A 21565-nucleotide genomic window follows, 5' to 3' on the forward strand; every position below is an offset into this window, starting at 1 on the left:
TTGTCTACAATGTCTTTGTATGATGCAGCAATAACCAGACACTTCACTGGTTGCACCTAAGCTCAGTCTATTGATTCCTGGATCTTCTTTTGGCCATGTAGTATAGATTGAGATGGGTAAGAAGCCCCATCAGCTTTTGAAATTTGTCTTAGTCCCACCCTAGGTTTCCAGAAATAAAGAGGAAAATCCAAAATGGGGACACAAATGACAATAAAAACTTTTCTAGTTTACTACTCACTTTACTAAGTCACCATAGAGGAAGAGATGAGATGAGATGGGATGGCTGTGAAATTGTAGTTTCACTACACATGACAATCAATTAATATTGAACTATTTCATATCTTTTTCATAAAACAGTATTTGCACCAAATGTTACTTTAGCTTTACCTAGATCAGCTCCATTTTGTGTTTTTCTTGTAGACACATCATAGAACCAACTATTCACTATAATGAGAATACACAAATTTGTGACTGCTTTCATTACCCTAGGTGAATAGACATTATTGTATCATTGGGGTATACTTATGAAGCAGCAATTCCTGCATTCCTCACCAAACATTCTTTGAATCTTCCAGGTGCATGCTTTCTAAATGACAGTGATTAGTTCACCATTAGTAAATGTTTGATTTACAGCTTAACAAATATACTCCACCTATATTTCATCAGTCTATCTCCTGGATACATTTCCTATCATCCTTCCACTACTATATGATAGAAGATAGATATATCAGTAGGGTTCTCGTATTGTTATGACCAATGCTGCATTTGTATATATTGCGTATTGCTGACCTTCAGCCATATTTCCCGCCCCCTAGGAACGGATCCAGGATAGCCCCTCCCCTGCTCCCTCCATAGAGGACCCCCAGCGACCTGGAAGTCATGCATCGTCCCATCAAAGCAGTAGTGTATCCAGCTCACCCTCACAATTAGACAACATCGCAGACCGTGTCAGTGAGTATCCCTAATATTCTTACATACAAGTTGTTGTAACTGGGAGTAGAGTTTGGAAATTATTGTATAATATGATTGAAATAAAATTCTGATTAAGTTATATTTGAAATCTGTAATATTTTGTAATTTCTTACTGATCCTATCTTTCGCCCCAGCAATGCTGCCCAGCTCCAGGGAAGGAGACCTCATTGAGCAGGACACAGGAGGCAGTATAAAGAAAATGTCTAAAGAGAAAGGTAAGCAAGGCCTGTTACCTTATCCACATATACCTGTGATTGCTGTGATTTATCAGTGGGGCCATACATGACAAGCTATGATATCTGGGGTGTATCTGCACATCCTGGTATGGGTCTCTGCAGTGCCAGATATTGGCATGACAATCCACCAACACATTGCACAATGGATGGAGAGTGATGATATCCTTCCATTGTATTACCCAGCACCAATGGGACCGATAACGTCCGATTCCCACCAGCTGTAATCCTATTCTAATACTTTGATCCATGTATGAGCACTGTGATGCCAAGCATACAAAATGTTGCTGCACAGATTTGGATGTGCATGACAAGCAATGCAGGACGCTCAGATCTGTGCTCTGCAGGGCAAACTCTTCTTTTAAACTTTATTTTGTTACTATTACAACAATCAGATTTTGTATTTATTATATATATGCAATGCACACATTTCCCCAACACATATTAATGCATCTAATGTGCGTCATCATCATCGATGCCAGCCTAAGGTATTACCCAACATAGATGCATTACTTTGGAAGAATTTGTTTTTACTGTCTCATGATAGATTTATAGATCGGGAGACTCCTTTCAAGTATCTCTTTTTCCTTTTTTTAACCCTTTAATTAGACAATTAAACAAACCCTGTCAGCAAAAGAGTGTACTTTCCTTTTTGTTTTTAGGCCATTAAATTCATAAGCTGAAGCCCCAACAACACCCCAAACCCTTTGTTTGTAAGGATGTATGATCATGTGACATTAATGTCGGCATATTGGACAATTTTGAACAAAATTTTGTAAAAAAATAAATAGTCTTCATCAGATTCTCCACATTCACCCTCAGTTGTGAACCATAACTGTGGGATTCTCTGCAGATTGCACATAATCAGAAAGACCATAAACAAATTGTGTAAGTCGTCTTTGGCTGATTTGTCCAAATTGTGAACCGTCTGACTCATCGCTGTCTATACAGGAAGATGTTGTCATGAAAATTTTTAGGATGAAGATGTCATTTCAAAGAGTGAATTAAAATGACTCAGAAGGCCATAAATCCGATTCCTTTGTTTCTGAACATTATGAGATGTTTAGTATTTTTACGCACCATGTTTAGGTGTTGTGGTCCTGCAGCTTTGCTCTCAGCCCCCTGAGCTCAGATCGGTGCAGTCTGTGTACCGCTCAAGGTGAAGATGCAATGCTGCTGATGGAGGACATTATTATGCGGCGCACACAGCAGTATTGACTCGCTCTCAGTGAGGTTAGGCGTGCGGTCGGCCTCTGCTGGGTAAACGGCGATCTTTACATGATACAGACGCGTCAGCAGTTTTGGAGATGAGAGCTACATTCTGTACGTGTCATGCCGCCGAATTCCAGATTAGATACAGATAACTGACTGCCCTGACTTTCTGATCTGCATACAGGCATTCTAAAAGTACCAAAGCCAGAGGTTGGACATGATAGCCAGGCAACACACATTCCCAGTAGGAACGGCCACCATATATCTGTCAGTACATAATGGAACTGATTTATTAAAGTTCCCCAAAGCTGAAGAGGATACACTTCCATTAGTGAACCTGGGTGATCCAGGAAACCTGGAATGGATCTGGTGCAGGATTCAAAACATTTGCTAGCAAATAGCAAATGACTGAAGAAATCCACTCCAGGTTTGCTGGATCACCCAGCTTCACCGATGGAAGTGTATCCTCTCCAGCCTTGGAGAGCTTTAAAAAAATCGGGCTCACTATGTACATATATGTTGTATGTGTGTGTGCATATTGTATATATTGTGTACATGCACCCAGATCACCTTAATCTTTCTGCAATTATATAGAGATACTTCGAGCAAATGTAAACCCTAACATTGCGTTGCATAAAGTGTTTTTAATAACTTATCACTTTCCTGTAGAATATTTGGTGTCGGCTGTACATCATCATGGTAATATATGCATTGCACAATGAGCCTCAAGCATGGCTGACGGTAGTCTTTACAGGAAGCACATGTAACAGGGTGACAATGCAGGGAAGCAATTGGGTGACTGGAAGAAGACGTTGTCACCCTAGAACAGGAAGTGCTTCACCAAGATTACAGCTTTTGAAATGAGTTCACCTATTGCGGCTTTTATAAACTTTGAGTAATTAATACAAAGGGCTATTAACTTTATCATCGTCACCATCTGTAAATAAAGAACTCCAACCTTAGTGATAGGCGGGTAAAGCTTGATGATTCTGAAATCAGGCTATCTCGTCAGCATGTTGCAAAAGGTTGGGGCAGCTACCTCCTCACTCACATGCCCAAAGAGTAGCATTTTCATATTGAGCCCATATATTCCTCCAAGGCTTCCCTTTATTTAGCACACGAGTGTAGTAGTGCAGCCAAGCAGTTGTTTGCAAGAATAAGATCAGGCTGCGAATGTAATTGGGCCCTTGGCCTTGGGGCCCTGGCTACTGTGGCATGTTATTCTGCAGAAGTAAGGCCACCGTGACTTAATCGTCTTGTTGCCAATACTGAACTCATTACAGGAACGGCTCTCATCCAGCCAGATCCATCCATAAATTATACAATCACTGTAGTAAATGCACCCATCCCCCCCCCTTTCCTCTTCAAAAGTTTTTCAAAACTAGGAAAAAAAATCCTAAAGCTGCATGTGAAGTTGGGCATCACCATTTATTAAAGCTGACAAGTGCGCGCTTTATGCCGCTGTGGTAAACATATGTCTCCACATCTGCTTTCAGTAATATCATCATGATTTTAAAAATGATTTATAGCGATGCACATCATAAATCGCCGGCATCGCCGTTACTTACAAATTTAAGACTTCATTGAAAGCATGTTTGGGAGACGAGGAGTTTGCGGTTAGCATGTAAAGATTCCGCCAAAGGACGGGCGGCTAACGTGAAGGGTGAGCTGTACCTTAACCCCGTCATGGATGGAAGAGAGACATAACCAAATTTGGGGCAAAGAATCCCTGTCAGACGTCTGTATCCATTTGTGTCCCTGCTGGGGAAATTCATCTACTAGGTTTGTCCTTGTGGCTGTTGTCACCAGAAATTCTTACTTTGGACAATAAAATAGGAAGTGAGATGAAATCTACCAATGGAATCAGCTGGTCTGGTGACCCAAAAATTAGAGACATTTCTGCTCACTTCTGCTAGTGTCTCCAGGACAGGAAGTGAAGGGAAATCTCCTCAACAGGATTCCTCTTCCCATTCCTATTTCTTCAGGCTGGGATGCTGGACCCTCCGCATGCAGCAGTCCTCATGTCCATCTCCCAGCATGAGTGGGACAGCCTGGCAGTGACTACATCCCCATCCTCTTCTCACTGGGACTGACAGTGGTAACGCAACCTGCAAGCATTAAACCAAAGGGGAGCATCAGTGGGAGGGCGGAAAATATGGAAGTAAACACTGAGAAATGTGAATACCATATGGGTACAGCAGTGCAATGGTTTGAAGGAACATTTCCTCTTAGGTCTTTATTTGGCACCAGTGGTGGCCAGTAGGGTAGGAGGGTGTAGAGGCTAGAGTCCCTACACAGTTCTTGTCCCACTTACATTTCTGATCTGGTAAAAAATTACTCCCCCAGCCGCTCTCTCCGCTCCTCCAATGACCTACTAATGACTTCCTCACTCATAACCTCATCACACGCACAGCTCCAAGACTTCTGTGGAATGGTCTTCCTTGTCCTATTCAGCTTGCTTCTACATTCTGCTAATTTAAACGAGCACTCAAAACCCATTTTTGCAAACTTGCCTACCTGGCTTCTTCTGTCTTTTGAAACAGAGACTACTTCCCACTGCTAGATATCTCCCCTCCTATTGTGTATTAATTCCCCCTCCTCCTAGATTGTAAGCTCTTCAGGGCAGGGTCCTCTTGTGTCACTGTATGTCTTTGTCTGTCATTTGCAACTCCTATTTAATGTACAGCGCTGTGTAATATGTTTGCACTATATAAATCCTGTTTATTAATAATGATAATAATAATAATTCTTAGTGCTGCCAGGCTCTGCTGTCACTTTCCTTGTACTTGGCATTGCCGGGGATCCAGCAGTGTTGGGGAGCAGTACATAGTCTACAGCCCCCAATGGCAAAAACCAGCAAACTTGCCTGGGCTGATTTAGAAGTTGAACACAAATTTATAAAAAACACGATTTAAATACATACTAGGTTTGCTTTGGGATAGCTGAGTTCCCCAAATGCAATCAGAAAATGAAACATGTAACACCTTTATATGATATTTTTTAACTTCATGTCCTTGTGACCTCTTTCTATTCTATTAGTTCAGAGAATTCCTGTTAAGCGATATTCCCCTGAAGAAGTGGGAAATCTATCGAGCAAAATGAGAATATTGAATGCACAAAACCTGGAAGCACTGATTATGTCTTGATGATGTGTTATTGTGTAAATCCATATTTTATATATTTGATACATTATACATTTTTAACATTTTACCTGTACAATCTGCCACAAAATGACTTTCAGCCTCACCTACATTGAGGACTTTTTGGCCTCCCATTTTGTTTGTACATACCGGGGTTGTTTTACGTTTACAAATATATGTATTGTATTTATGTAAACATGGAACAGACCAGACAGCGGACTAGTGACTGACTTCTTCCTTCTTCATTTAAGCAATATAACTAGGTGTCCACTTTCTGCTCCCTTCTTCGGCCAGCACATGTGAATGCAAAACACCTGACTGGCCTCATTTGCTGCCCCCCTTCCAATTCTAATTTCAGGTCTTTGCACTAGTTGTATTTATTTATCTATCAGCGTATTCATAAATTTATTAATTCCTTGTTTTATTTTTTCAGGACCCATCGCTGCTTTAAAACAAATTAATGACATTGGAGTGGGGTGGGGGTTGGAGTGCTGCCCTTCATGCTAACTTATAGTCAGATGGCCAACACCTCTAAGGATTTTTTTCTAGAGGAAATGGAAATCCATACCTTTGTTCCCCAGAAGCTGATCATTATGGATGTCCCCCAGTTTTATGACTTTTGCCAAACACTACAGAGCCAACCAGTGATGAGCAGTGCAGGTTGACCTCACTGGTTGCACTCTGGGCTCAGAATCCCCCTATACAATATCCCTTCCATGTGTGGCTGAAGGACAAACACTTAGGAATGTTCATCTGTATTGCTCCAATAGCTTATCCCACCCCCTGCCAGTCCAAGAAAGGAGAGGTGGAGAGCACTTCTTTTTTTCTGTAAATCCACTTTAATGAAGAGACAACAGAAACCCTGCACATGAACATCATCTTTCCGCGGAAACATCCAAGCTTTTTATTTTTGCAAAGCGCGGTGGGCTGCAGGTGCAGAGGATGCTGGCGGATTTGCGCGCTCTGAATTTCCTACTGTGAAAAATTAACACATTATCCGTTTTTCACATGCTCCGATTTTCTCCGTCGCTGTGCAGATTCTCGTTCACCCTTTGAATTAATCATTGCCAACTAGAATTAAGTTGTTTAAGGAAAACAAGATAAAACAGGTGCTGAACACCTGAGACAGCAACGGGGAGCTGAGCGGCCGGGGAAATCTTACCTTCAGGGACATCAATTACATTTTTTGTATTTACTTTTTTCTCCCCCCCTCTTACAATTACAGTGTTCTAAAAGGTGGACAGATGGAGTTTAAAGAAAAAAAATGGTGCATTAAGCGCCGTGAATTCTAATTTTTACGGTACGGGATGCAAAACTAATTAAAGCAACTTAGAAAGTAATTTTAAGACAACTGCAATCCATTATCTAATTCGGTTTTCCAGGGCAGTAATATGACTTTTTAAAAATAAACCGCTAATGACTTTTCCTGGTTTGTCCGCCAAGGAATACCTGGACAGAAAGATAAATGTGAATGCAAAGAGGGTAATTGTAGGCGGCTTGCAGGCACTTTATGATAAAAAGCCTGTTTGCTGCCTCGATCTGCAGTCTTACAGCAACCGCAGGAAACATGGAAGCCACTGTGCGCAAAGCTGCCGCTTCCAGTTTTGAGTTGCATTGTCAGTTTGGTGTTACATATTGCTACTTTTATAATAAAGTTTAAAGTCCTTGGAAACCATTTAGCCTATAAAAGTAAATTCGGATTTAGGATAAGTTCAATAAACATCACATAATGTAACACACCACAAATCCCAACAAAATACTTGTTCTGCCTTTTTTGTTGTGTTTTATGCCCCTGTCTTCTCCAAGTAGAGACTTTTACATAGCTGAGTGGTGGGGGGAACGTGGCTATTCGGGGGGGAACGTGGCTATTCTGCATGGGGCCGATGGCTCTGGACTGCAAAGTATGTTAAAATTCATGTTGTGACATTATTCTGGACAGAGGTGGAAGAAGCTTTTATGTTTTCTAATTGGTTAATTGCTGCAGATTTTAGCACACTGTTTAGTGGACAGAGCTCTAGATGATATATATATATATTTATAGCATTATATTGGCTCTTAGTGTCCTTATTAAGTATATCAATGGATCTGAAGTTACTTTAGCAATAAATGTAATCACAGCTTAGTGCCAAACCCAACAGACTTCCAGCAACTCCTCACCAATCGTCTGCCTTCCATTATACAATTCAAAAGAATTACAATCACACCAAGGCTTTCCTGACAGGTATAGCCTATAACAAGGTAACCTTGTGTTTTCCCGCAGCTTTGACCCTCCCTGTTCCTGGGTCCCTGGGGGCCACTCTTGCTGGGGTATAAACAGGAAACAAAAAAGGTAGCGGCATCTGGTTGTAATCTGTGTTTTTCCTTTTCAAAAGTTCCTGAACGAGCTGAAGAAAAGCGATTATAAAGTGGCCTCCGCTGATTTCAGATACGAGCAGGCAAAACATTGCTCAGCTTTGAGATAAGAACTTGTAACAAAACCTGCAAAATAGATGCAAAACATTTTATTTTTGAAAAAAAAAAAACCCCCACAAAATTACAGAGCGAGATTAACAATTTTCTCTGTTGCATGCCAAGAGTTGCGCATTTCAACTACGAGCAGTTGGCTTGTTTTCAACACCGATAAATAATGATGTTTGCCGAGCAAACAATTATACCAAAAATAATTTGAAAAGACTGGGTACCTTTTTCGTTTAAAGACCGCGCGCGATTCATTGAAAGAACGTCGCATATGGGCAGTGAGAGGCCCTCTTGCATCTCGCAGCCAGTTCTTAAACAGTCGCACTTATTGATGTGCGCAAAGAGCTAGCGGAAGTTTGCGTTTGAAGCCTGGGATTTTTTTTTCCCGTGACACAGAGCTTTTGATTTGTCCTTTTTACAAGTTTGACATCTGTTAAGAGTTGATTCGGAAAACTTTGACACACTTCGTTTGCTGTGACAGTTTGAATGTGGCGGTGCGTGTGAACAGGAGGAAAATAATTAGCGGGAAAGTATTTGCTGAAACTTTCCTGTTTAATAACGATCCAACACTTCATCTGTGCCCTCATCCCAGAGAGAGATTCATCTGTGGGGGCTTAATAATGTGACGCCCCTCTAATGTGAGCCATATATTGTCCAGACTACTGAGAGTCTCATCTTTCTTTATTTCTTTCTTCAATCCTTCCTCATAAACAATTATATATTCATCCCAACTTTTAGGTAGTCCATGCACACAACTCCGACCTTCACCCTACTGATCACTTGGAGTTCCCAGACCCCTTCCCGGAAGAGCAGGGGGGCAATCCATAATAATGGCCATGGAATAAATTGTCCTCATATAGGCTGATGGTCTGCAAATCACAATTCATTCTTTATTATATAAAGTGGATCAGATATTGTAACTGGAATGTTGTCCAAACAAATCCGAAATATTTTGTATGAGATTTAAACCTCAGGGACAGTGTCCGTGTCCTCTCATTGGTCTGTCCTCTGGATGGACAAAGTGCGCTTAGCTGTGAACTCTTTTTAAGTAATAAACTATTTAGAAAATATTCGCAATGTTTTCTGTAAGAAATCAGTTCCATGGTGTCCAAGGAGAGGAGTCACATTGTGCAGCCTGATGTTTATGACAGCTTTACATAAACAAAAGACAGATAATATGAAACCAAATATACTCTCCTCTCCTGAAATACTCTGCACTGCTGGAGGACTCCCCTAATAAAATGATTTCAGGGTCAGTGTTCTGGTTCAGAATTGCTCACTTGCTGAATTTCCCTTTATTAGCAGAGGCAGATTGTTCCAGTCTGGACCGTGCAGCGATCGCTCTCACCTGTTTGTCTTGAAAGACTCGGGGACCTTGTGCTTTATTATTTATCGGGAGATATTGCAGTGCCAGCAGTATTATTGTTGTGATAGCGCTTTGCTTTTTGTGAAAACCGGATTGCCGTGTGAATGACAGCTCTGTCAGCCGGTGAATGAAGACTGACAGCGTAATATTGAAAGCGCAGCGCTCACAAAACTGCCGCCTCAAGTTTTTTCATGACGCAGCATTTTTTTCCCTTAAAAGACTGCAATATATTTTCCCCTCGTTTCAATGTTTCGCTTTCCGCCCTGAACAACAATCTTGCTGTACTCAATAAGCAGAGACACGGCGGATCTGAGGTCGGTTTAACCTGTCGGGTGCTGGGAATGTCCTAGAAAATGGGAGATCTCAATGTCATCAATGCATTGCAGTGATCAGGGAATACTCTTTCTTCTAGAGGATATAGAACATAATCTCTGATGATCCTGCCATGAGGAACCTTGTTCAGGGACATCCTGGTATAGGGTGACAACGCTTTGTCACTGTCTGTGAATGTGTTCCTGCACTGTCACCCTGCTACATGGACCAATGGAGACTGTGTTGACACAAGCATAGTCAGCGGTTGTCACCTTCATTAAACCTATCCTGAGGCATCATTAAATACCACGCAGCCATCGCCGAGGTCATCTCCCCAGACCGATCTCTATGGCTAAGCACTTTGTGTTTGTGGCCCGGTGGTCCCTGTAATGCTCAGAGATTATAAACTTTATTGCTCCATGTATTGCAGGCATTGACCCAACCTGACACCTGCACCGGCGACTGATGGTGCAAACCCGGAGCGTCACCATTTTGGGCACAGCTGAGATTGGCTCAGATGTCAAATAATTTTCAGCCAATGAAACAATTGTGTTGGGACAGCTAGGTCTTCTTTTTGCACAGCTGACTCATGTTTTAAACTTTTGTTAGATCACATTTTAGGATAAACGTTCTGTGCCTAGAAATCCATGATGGGTTCCCTTGTCCTAATTTCCCTCCGTCCTTCTAACCACAACGTGCGGTCATCGGCCCTTTTTTCCACAAGCGCTCTTTTTTTGAGTTCTTGTTCACCAGAGACTGTTTATTGAACGAGATTCACCCGGCGTCGATTGCTCATGCCGAAAATATGCTTTGAACTTAATGAATTATTGAAAGCAATTTGTTTTGCATAATACAGTCACATCATTGCGAATTTGTTTCCTTAATGCATTCGTTACCCAAACAGTCTGGCCTCATAGACTCTCATTCTCATTAAAAAAAAATAGTTTATTAATCTTGCCTGGCTGGTTATTTATTTATATCTTCCAGCACGATGATTACTCACTAATCACATCAAATTATGGCGAGTCTCGGTGATTTCTCAATAACCGACCCCGAATATTCCGCTTTGTCTTTTTCTCCGTTTCTCTTGAACGCGCTCGCATTGCCATTTCTTCGAGTGAACATCTGAGGATCCCTTGTTCTTCTAAGGTTGACGTGACGCCGGACTCCATATAAAACCCGCAGGGACCCCCGTTGGAGGCAGCAAGAATCACCGGTACAATCACTTTCTCAGTCCTGTGTGATTTTTTTTCTCCCCCTGTTGGATCAAAGCACATAAAAGCAATTTAGTTTTTCTTTTTATATATTTTGCTTCTTCTGTTGTACGACGTCTCTGTTGCTCCCTTGTTATCCAAAGCACTTCAGGTTCCAGTTTAGTTGCTGCTCAAAAGTCAAAAAAAAAAAAGAAAAAGGAGCACTGAATTGTTTATTTAAAAAAAGTACAATCAATTGTTTTTATCCACTGTTCTACATGGACTACAGACACAAAAAGTGAACCTGTCGTGAATAAAGCAAGGTCAATGTAGAAATTGACCTCTGGTTAGTTCTCAGTGGCTTTTATTTGAACCATGGCTTTGCGGTAATCAAGGTGCAACAAATCTTTATAATATTATCTTTATATTTATAAATTACAATTAAACATGTTGGATACCTGCCTATTCCAGAGAGAACCATTTATGCTCAATTAATCCAGAGGAAGGCGAAACAAATTTAAACTATTATTATTGTTACATTAATTTACTCCAACAGAGAAAATAATTCCTTCCTGATGCCTTGAGCCAATCCGATGTTCCCTGGATCATCCCTGGTCTCTGTTGTCATTTCATTTAAACTTTAATCCTAAATTATATTCTGTGCTTCTAGAAATCATCCAGTTCCTTCTTAAAGCAATCTATAGAACTTGCTAAAAGTTGTGTATGTATTTATTTGAATGAATGTATTTAGAAAAAAATGATCAGGTTTGATCAGACTTACAGACATATTCATTATGTTGACCTGTCACTCACAAATAAACCTCCACCTCTCAGTGAAATCTGTCCACTTTGCTAATCAATTGGTCAACACTTTCCAATCAGCATCATAGGGGGGAATGGCAAGCACTGGCCACATCCCAGGAGCACCAGAGAGCGGAGACGGGGCCGGCTCCTGGAGGAGTGTGGGAATAATCCCTTAAAAGGAGCATTTACCCTTACATAAGGATGAATGGCAAAATTTAAATTCATTTAAGTCAGTTTGTAATAACAAATTTCCATGCAAATATTGAAAAATATCACTAATTCTTTCAACTTGCATTGTATTTTATTTCTACTAATTTGTTAGGATAATTGCAAAGCCCCTGGCCTGTGTCACCAAAATTGCTGAGATCAGTTTGAAAAAAAATAAAAAAGCATGTGTTTTTTTCATGGATAGAAGTTAAAGCACCATTTAGAAATGCTTTCATAAACCTTTTGCTATTTTTACTTTGCATAAAGTTGTAGCTCATTAGCATCCAATTGCTTTAATCTGTAATGATTTTTCCCAAGTCGATTGGTACTATCCCCTTCAATTTCTACTATGGTCCTGATTTATTAAAGCTCTCCAAGGCTGGAGAGGATACACTTTTATCAGTGAACCTGGGTCATCCAGCAAACCTGCAATGGATTTCTTCTCAGACATTTGCTTTTTGTTAGCATATGTTTTGAATCCTGGACCAGATCCATTCCAGGTTTGCTGGATCACCCAGCTTCACTGATGAAAATCTATCTTATCCAGCGTTGGAGAGCTTTAAAAAATCAGGCCCACTTTATTCGCATCCTGAAGAAGGGGGTTGTGAGACATTGTAATTCACCGATCATTTGGGCTTTTTTTAATATATATAAATACACACATGCACACAATACCTGCATGTAGTTTGTATTTACTTCCCATGTATGGGTAAAATTTCCTCAAGGCACTCTGGTTTCCTTTTACATCTCAAAAACATACTAGTAGGTTTATTGGCCTCCTAATCAAAGGCCCAATGGACCCTCAAGGTGTTCTAGGTTGTTGCATTTCTCTGTTGCTCGCAATTCATTTTACATCTCCTACATCAACTTCCTTCACTGTGTTTTTATTTCCCCACCAGCTCAGTAAATAATCTTGTTATTCCGAAACAAAAGAACTTTCATCTCCCTGTTAAAAGGAATTGTTAATTTAGTATTTGCTTTCATCTGCTGAAATAATTACCTTTTTTTTTTCTTCAATAGTTTGTTCTGGTCATTAAGTTTTCTGTAAAACGGAGTCAAAAAAGGTGGCTTTAATGTTCACATCGACCGCCGCGCACATTTGGCCGTTAACGTCAACCTACTTAAGGCAGAACTAATGTGTAACGCTCTCGGCCATCACGCTTCTCATCGCCGGCCTGTTTAATGGCGCCGTCCAAGGACATCACTGAGACTGTTTGATTTCATTGTCTTATTACTGCCGCCGTGAAACTTTACGATATCCTAGATGATCGCACTGCTTCGTCTGCGATATTTTAATATGCATTTTTAAAACATTGTTGAACAATTTTGTTCTTATTAATATTATTTTTTTTTTTTTGGTTTTACATTTGCAGACAAGTGTAACTAAGTGCAATTTAATCAGCTTCATAACTGAGTGATAAATAAAGCACAGAAGGAATAGTAGTCATTGAATCCTGTTCATGAGTGGGAATAGCTGGGTTGGGGCTCACTCAGCACATGTGGGGTCCATCACCGCACATGATTGGCTGTTGAAACCCCCCTAAATATGTTAAGAATGTGAGTGTGTCAGTGGAATAGGTCCAACAAGGTTCTGTAGCAGATGAGAGTCCTCTGGGGAGGGGCAATGGGCGGAGCTGCAGTGTTGTCTTTTTCCTATTGGGGGAGAGAAGGGGATTTACATTCTCCATTGTCAACTTGGATCTGACTGATGGCTGGACTATCTGCCAAGTACTACTAGGTGGGGGAACTGTGTCACTGCTTAAACTAAAATCAAACCATAATTTCAAACCAAAAAACAGGATTATAAGCAGCAGGGCAGGAAGAAATCCAAATTCAACTCCAGAGTAGCCACCCCAAAGCATCAGGGTGGTTACTGAAAAGTGCCAGGTGGTGCGCCCAGTTAAAAAGCGCTGGGTAGAACACTGGAAGAGACTTCCAAGTGATGTCCTAAATGAATAAGTTTTTTTGCAGTAGGAATAAAAATGATTCTGTATCTGGAGCCTGTAATTGTTATATTTGCCCATTAGGATATTTTTGAAACCCCTCTACTGCCCTTGTTGGCATTTCGGATTTTTCTCAGCAAATTTGGGAAACATGGTAAAGTTCTGTCACTGACAATACCAGGTCCTTGATTACTTTGGTGGGGGGGAAATATTCTGATTGTCAGAAAAGCAGGTCGGGATGTTTTACTGAGGGCTGGAGCCAGCGCTGATAGCGGCCTGCGGGGTTTTAATAAACATGTGGTTTCCCCCTATGATTTCAAAGGCTGATTAAACTTTTTAAAAGGCAAAATTCCAGACATCAAGCGAGACAGCCAAGCAATTTCTATGTCGTCAATTACACAGAGTTTGAGATAACTTCGGAGCACTTTGTAGGATGGGGGTTTTACTGCTGTAACGGCCAGAAAGGGCTGCGCTCCAGCATATGTCGGTGCTCTGTCAGGAAACATTATCAGAAGTTTTGTTTAGGAATTAATGTCATTCAAACTCTACTGGAAAAAAATGAAAATTGGTGAATATATTCACCATGATTCAGATATTAAGAAGACATTGCTCGATTTCATTATAACAATATGAATCATTAAATATCATTATCAGTTTATTGACTTTATTTTTTAGGTTGAGTTGTTAGCCTTTTTTTAGTCAGAACCTGAAGGGGGTTTGTCTGGTGACTCCTAATCTTTAGATATTTACCTTGAATTGATAAAATGATCCGCCTGTTTAAAGATATGTTATTATTTTGTATATATTTTGATATAATAAAAGTTGGTGAGAAAGCTTTTGGTGAGAGATTCATCCAGCTGGGATCTCTTTATTACCTTGACAAACTTTTTAGGAATTGCCACTTGTGAACTTCCTTGTGAGAATACTCAAAGCTCACCACAAACCCTATTTTTGGGGAGATCGACGCTCATCCCTTTAATAAAGGTGTGGAAACTTTAATGTTAGTATAATTATATCCACGTCTCTATTATTTATTATTGATAGGTAATTGTTCTTTCCACCAATCAGCATCAGATTCATCCCCTGCCGGAATATCTATAAAATATTATTGTGTTTGTTTATTGCTGAACTTGCAATCCAATATGTCCTATTAGATCGAGCGGCGTCTCCTCTTCCTTCGCTGCCTATTGTTCGAAAAAGTCATTTCATGGAGTGGCGTTGGCGGCCAACGAGGACATCAGAATGTGGCACTTCGGCCTGCAGAAACGAGGACATATTCTATTGCCGGAAAACAATCACACAACAGATTCTGGACCTTAATGGGACCATTTAGAGAAGAAGTAATTCACCTAGAAAAAGTTCTGTGCAGCCTGACAATGATCCCCATCATTGCATGCTGATTGTTCCCAGCACGGCGGTCCGCTGATCTATAAAGCACGATGACATTTATTTCAGCACATCATTTTTATATCAGTGTAGGGTAACCGAGGCTCCTGCACCGTATATGAACACTTTATATATGAGCACCAGGGCTGCAACATCTATCTGTCTCCCTCATTCTCCCATCTTTCTATGGATATCTAATCTGTATTTCCTGCCTTCTTTTAATCTTTATTTCAGATAAAATACCTGGAAACAGACCCAAACCTGTTCCAGTGTCAGGGATCTCATTGGTTAGCACCAGAATACATGGGTGCCCTAATTGGTGCATTGCTTATATTCACACAAGTCTTCCATCTGCAGGTGCACAGGTTGTTTATGAAGGATTTATATTTTCTTCTATGATATAATGTAACATTTCCTTCCCCATTCTGAAATTTCATCTTATATTTGGGCCATGTTAGAGCAGAAGCTGGTAGGTGACGCGGTATTACCTGGGATGTGGAGTCTAAGCGTCTGCCGGTCTTCACCAGAGCACCCCACAAGGAATGATGGGCCGGTAACCCTAATGGACTACTTTACTGCAGGTAGAACATCAGGTCGCGGCCCCCAGGCTTTCCCTACCAGGGGCGAGTGGGACAGAGGGCTCTGATATAGGGACAGGGCAGATCAGGTACTCAGTTGGATGACATCAGGAAGTATGGTCCAGGTGGACTGACAAACGGGGCAGGCAGCAGACAAGAGTTGTCCAGGTACAAGTGCAGATCAGGAACCTAAAAGGGCATGAAATGGCAGAGTGTTACTGAGCAACTCACAAGTAACAAGGCTGAGGATCCAGCAACCAGAGCTTAGAATCAGGGAGGTATAAATAGGACCAGCAGCCGGTATCGGGACAAGGTTGGAACCAGGAACTACTCTGCTCATTGGCTGATCTGCATTTCCTGAAATCCCTTTTAGCTGTGCAAAGCCTCAGAGAAAGTGCAGGGGATGCTAAAGGCTCTGCACAGCTAAAGGGAGGCTGAGGATGCTGCAGGATAAATGATCTGCGGGGGGACAGGGAACAGGCCGTGCTGTGAGTCCAGCATTGAACAGTTTTTTTCATTCATTGTTAGTTTGACCTCTTTGCAGCCATGTTTTGTATATATGAACACCAGCATTACCCCATGACATTGCTTGGGTTTCCTGATGGTGACAACATTATACCATGCTTGGGGAATCTGCATTATAACCATTTGAAGTCTCCAGACATAGGTTGTGTATTAGGGTGAGCACAATAGGGAAAAGGGAACATAGCGTTATAACTTTATAAAAAGAAAGTGAGAGCGCCATGGCAGGATCCCCAGGAATCACAGGATGAAAGCTGCAAATTTATAATGATTAAAACCCACTCAAACTAACAATAAATGGTAATTCTGCCTGTACTCAGTAGCCATGCACCTTACCTTGGTCCTTCTTAGCAGATGCTGCACCCGGCCTCCGCTTTGTCTCCCTCTCAGCAGATATTTACAGCAAAACATTTTCCTCAGTGATTGAATTTTCAAAGCACTAAAATACCAGCGATATATATGAGCTTGCCGGGGCCATAATGGCTCCCCAGACGCGCGCTCAGAATCTTGTACCTGTTAGATCTCACAGAGAAAATTGGTAAAAATATACGGATTCTGCCCGTTTCACCTCCTCTCCGGCCTTGCCGAGCAGGATTGACTGGAATCCCAAATTCATCCAGCAATGGCGGCATTTGTTTTATTAAGCGGCGTAACGTCGTCCTGACCGCCATATACTTTGTTTTATAAAGGTTATTTTACATCTGTACACGGCATTACAGCCGCCATTACTTTCATCACGGATTGTTCATAACAGCCGGCCAGGGATGTCGTATTTATTAAGTCTGAGCAGAGGAGCTTCTAACAGCCCCGCCGTCCTTATAAAGTGCTGGAATGAGTCCTTATAATGCTGGGGGTAATTACCCCGGGGGGGTTTAATTCCTGTGTTCAGGGTTATGGGGCGATACGTGCTAAATGATCTGACAAAAACATAGAACCGGCTGCTGTACCAACACAAGAGCGATATGCGCACTTCATTACCACATGGGAAAAGTAAAAACGATTAATAGGAACATTATCATTATTATTTTTTGATTCTACTGAGTTATCCAACAGACTGAAATTTGGAATCAGCCTTGCTTACTGTGTAAAATGATAAAATGTAAATTGTATTTAAAGCCATGGAAGGTTAGAACACTGGGCAGATTCATCATTTCCTCCCGTAACCGCTGTCAATAATACAAATGTAAAAAGCCAAAGAGGACATCTTTATTTGGGGACACCTATTCTGCTGACAACTGTCTAAAACAGGATTTCCCTCCCCTTAAAAAGTTTCATATTCTGTATCTGGAAGGGAAATAAAGATAAATGACCGGTTTGAGCTTTTCCCACCCAATCCTACAGAATAAATTGGCTTTAGAGCAACACACCCATTGCTGTAGCACATTACAGAGCATGGCAATGCATGGTAGGCTTAGTAGGGTGCATTACAAATCAGGGCCATTGACTTCTGTTTTACCACATTGGGATGTGCAACCAGGCCAGTCATGTTCAATGAGCTTCCTCAATGCAAACACAATATAGCTTGTATTATTAGCCCATTTCCATATAGATCCTGAAAGTAGATTCTTGTATTAACGGATAATTTATTTAAAAGTTTTTGAGAGGCGAGAAGTTGGGCTTCTTGTTCAGTGACATGGAATCTGCAGAGCTGCAGACTCTGAAAGTTGGTGTCACCCTCCGGGGCCACATTTGAACATTCTGCCCACAGCTATCATTGCAATTGCTGCACTCACTCACCAGAAATAATAAGAGCAGAGTGCAGCACGAAGTGCCATTTAATCACTATTAGTAGCTCATTGCACTAGATTCCAGCAGGCATTGTTTACACACTGCACTATACTTACATACTACAATCTATGGATCCCTATGTGTAGCAGTGAATAGCAGTTAGTAGCTTAATACAGGTCATGATAGCTTTAGGGCCAAAAAAAATCATCTACCACAGCAGTGTGCAGGAAAATCACATATAAATGTCACTTTACAGATTTTATTCTCATTTCACACAGCTGACACGTATGTGGTTATCATTACCAGTGGCATTCATTAGATATTAGTGATGACTAATTTATTCCAGCCACACAGGATACTTAAAGGATGAATCTAAGGCCTCTATGTGATGTCCTGATTGGACCCTCCATTACCTGGTGGATTTTGGGGTTGAATTGTCAGTGCTCAACCCAGACATTTTTTTAAGCCGGGTGGGAAGAAATTTTAGGTGGGTGGCAGCCCCTGTATTGTGACCAAACTCTTTGGTAACCACCCAAAAACAGCCGGGTGGGTGCTGAAAAGTCCCAGGTGGTGCACCCAGCTAAAAGTGCCTGGGGAGAATCCTGATTGTCTGCAGGATAATAAAGAGACCATACAGTCATTTTCCTGTATGAGGACACTATGCTAAAGCCTACGGACACTTGTACTCCTATTCACCTTCTTATACTTTTTTAAAACCGTTTCATCAGTATATCGAGTCCTGATGAAGAGAGACCCCTAAAAGCCCTGAAACGCATTGCTTTGTTGCTGATATTCTCAGGAAATAAAGATACACAAAATCTTAACCATTCGGGGGGCAATCTTCCTCTTCTAAAGTCTTGGATGTAGAGGTATTGATGGTGTGCTGGATCCAAATCTGGCAGCTAAATAAAGGCAATTCTCTAAAGAATGAAGGGCCCCTAGGAGGCCTTAGGATGTTAGAATTATATATAATTTACAGACAAGAATGCCATGGTTTATAGGTGTCTATGAAGGTTCTCATCTATCCAGGTCATTGTATGTCCGGTCCAGTTGAATGTAACAAACTGCTACTTCAATCCCGGGTTTCGTCACAAAAAAAAAAAAAACTAACTGCTAGTGGATTTATGTGATAATAAGTCCACAAAAAAGCCGTAAATTTGCATTCAATGGGTTTCAGACGCAGGTGCATCTTATCAGGACTTGTAGTAAGGTAAAATCTAGGAAAACTGGAGCAGAGGGAGAAAATGTTGTGTGGCTAATTTGTTTCATTTAGTTGTTTGATGACTTTTAAAAATGTTACATTCTTTTCCTTACATTAATCAGTGGGACATGCCACCATCATTGCCCCCCCCCCCATCCCAAGAATGAACGAATTTATTAAGTATTACAGCAATTAATGAAAGATGAATCAATTGCTTATTTGTCTTTTCTCCGGTTATTTTAAGACAAATTAAATGCTAATATGTGAAACAACGTCAATAAATAGAAATGTCCTGGGAAGAAAGCCGGGCTTAGGGAATTACCAGCACTGGGAATCAACAAACTCGTCCACTCACACTGGATTCATATAAATCTTCTTCACACCTGCAGATTTAAATATAAGTGATTGAAATTAAATGGATTCAGCAGATGACGATATTTGGAATTTTTTGAGAAGTGTCAGAACAGAATTCTTTCCACGGGACATTTATATCGTCCTCTTCTGTGGGATTCTGAGTAATAAAGATTCAGCATTTTCCCTGGCTGATTTCTGTTTTTTTTGCCATTTATATGATATTTTCCTGGAGTCCTAAAGACTTCATTATATTCAATGTGAGAGGTTCAGGCAAGGCCTGCTGTACACAGCTCAGTATACAGAATATTGTAATGACAAAGTGTTCTAATCCCACAGACTTCTCTGACAGCGCTAAGTCACTTTGTACCCATCAATGGCCCAAAGAGAACCTGTCTGACAACCACTATGGTGTTCTATATTCTTCCGCAAACTCTGCTAGATTGTAAGCTCTTCTACTTTCTGTATCCCCATTTATACCCAAACAGATTGTAAGCTCTTCTGTATCCCCACTTATACCCCAATAGATTGTAAGCTCTTCTGCCTTCTGTATCCTCCTTAAACCCTAATAGATTGTAAGCTCTTCTGCCTTCTGTATCCTCCTTATACCCTAATAGATTGTTAGCTCTTCTGCCATCTGTATTCCCCTTATACCATGATAGAGATATAAAAGTTTCTGGATATCAGAATCCCCGATCTGCATATTTATATCCAGCACCTGTACATCGGTGATATGTGTTTGAAATACTGTCTGATCTCAGCCCGATATAACAATGGCAATTCTCTGCGATGATTTTCCCTCTTTAATGGGCAATGTTTGTATAAATATTAATGAAGCGTTAATGTTGGTTGCCGGCTTTGCTCGCTGGAAGTTGGAGGGAGAGAGAAGGGAAAAGCTGCTGACGCAGCAACAGGATTATAGAGGGAATGAAATGTTTCCTCCATTGTGTGTGCGGAGACATCTGCTCCTCCATATGGCTTCATAAATATTGGGATCTGACACCTCCACATCACCCACTGTCTCCTACACATCGCCTTCTCTGCCAGGGAGGAATCATAGAGATGAAACATTGCCATTGTCTCTTCTCATTCCTCCCTGGAATCCCCGGTCAGGCCTTATATAAAAGAATCCCCTTTATTTTTACCCCCCTCTTAGGGGTCAGAGGACTGAGAAGCACTTCTAACTCACAGAAACATCTTTTCCCCCAAATTGATGGATTTGTCATCATTTAGGGGAGCAGGGTGCCAGTAACTGTGCCTAGGCTGACATGATGTCATCAGTCTGCTGCAAGCAGGAGGAAGCATCTATCTCAGTCTCCTTTCCTGCAATGACCAGACATTGTAATTTTGTAGGAAGAAGAAGTAGATGGTGACCCCGAATGATGCCTGAACAGAAATGGCAACATTGTTATGGAAAAAATGGCAGATGAAGACATCGTCAAGGGGCAAGGAAGTATTGCACTGACGCAATACTCAGCATGCTAACTCACCATAAACAAATATATCCGATGACAGGTCCCCTTGGAAGGACATTGGGCGATGGCACATTTAGAATTTTGTATAGACACAAGAGAGCCATGTTTGTTGTCATTTTATTATGGAGTAAGATCCCCACCAGCTCATAGACGGCACAGGGTGACCTCCCCACCTCCATCTCTGTATAATCAACTTTCCTCTTCCAAAATCATCTATAAAATGGGCGCTTTCACGGCTTTAATAAATCGCATCCACAGCCAATTTCTCCAAACTCTCAATAGGGATGTTGGGGGGGGTGAAGGTTTTACAATCTCCCATCAACCAATCCGACCCAATAAAAATCTTTTAATAGAAGTGAGTTTTATGATAAACGCCGCTAATGAAATACAACAATTTTACTCTTAAGTAATTTTGTAATTTATTTTGGAAGTAAATACGGTTGTGATTTAGAGCCCATAAGAAGAATTAATCAGCCACTCGTCCA

The 21565-nt window shown here is 41.1% G+C and overlaps 1 protein-coding gene across 1 annotated transcript in view; it reads left to right on the forward strand.

Annotated features, from left to right (window-relative positions):
• Positions 1 to 21565, forward strand: part of DACH2 (dachshund family transcription factor 2) — a gene marked incomplete at its 3' end in the record, with an annotated part of 212903 nt that overhangs the window by 175822 nt on the left and 15516 nt on the right. Inside the window, 2 exon segments of the mRNA XM_072429863.1 lie at positions 816 to 951; positions 1107 to 1187. Of these exon segments, the coding sequence (XP_072285964.1) occupies positions 816 to 951; positions 1107 to 1187 (217 nt within the window).

The sequence above is a fragment of the Pyxicephalus adspersus genome, chromosome Z (assembly GCF_032062135.1).
Source record: "Pyxicephalus adspersus chromosome Z, UCB_Pads_2.0, whole genome shotgun sequence".
Taxonomy (NCBI): Eukaryota; Metazoa; Chordata; class Amphibia; order Anura; family Pyxicephalidae; genus Pyxicephalus; species Pyxicephalus adspersus.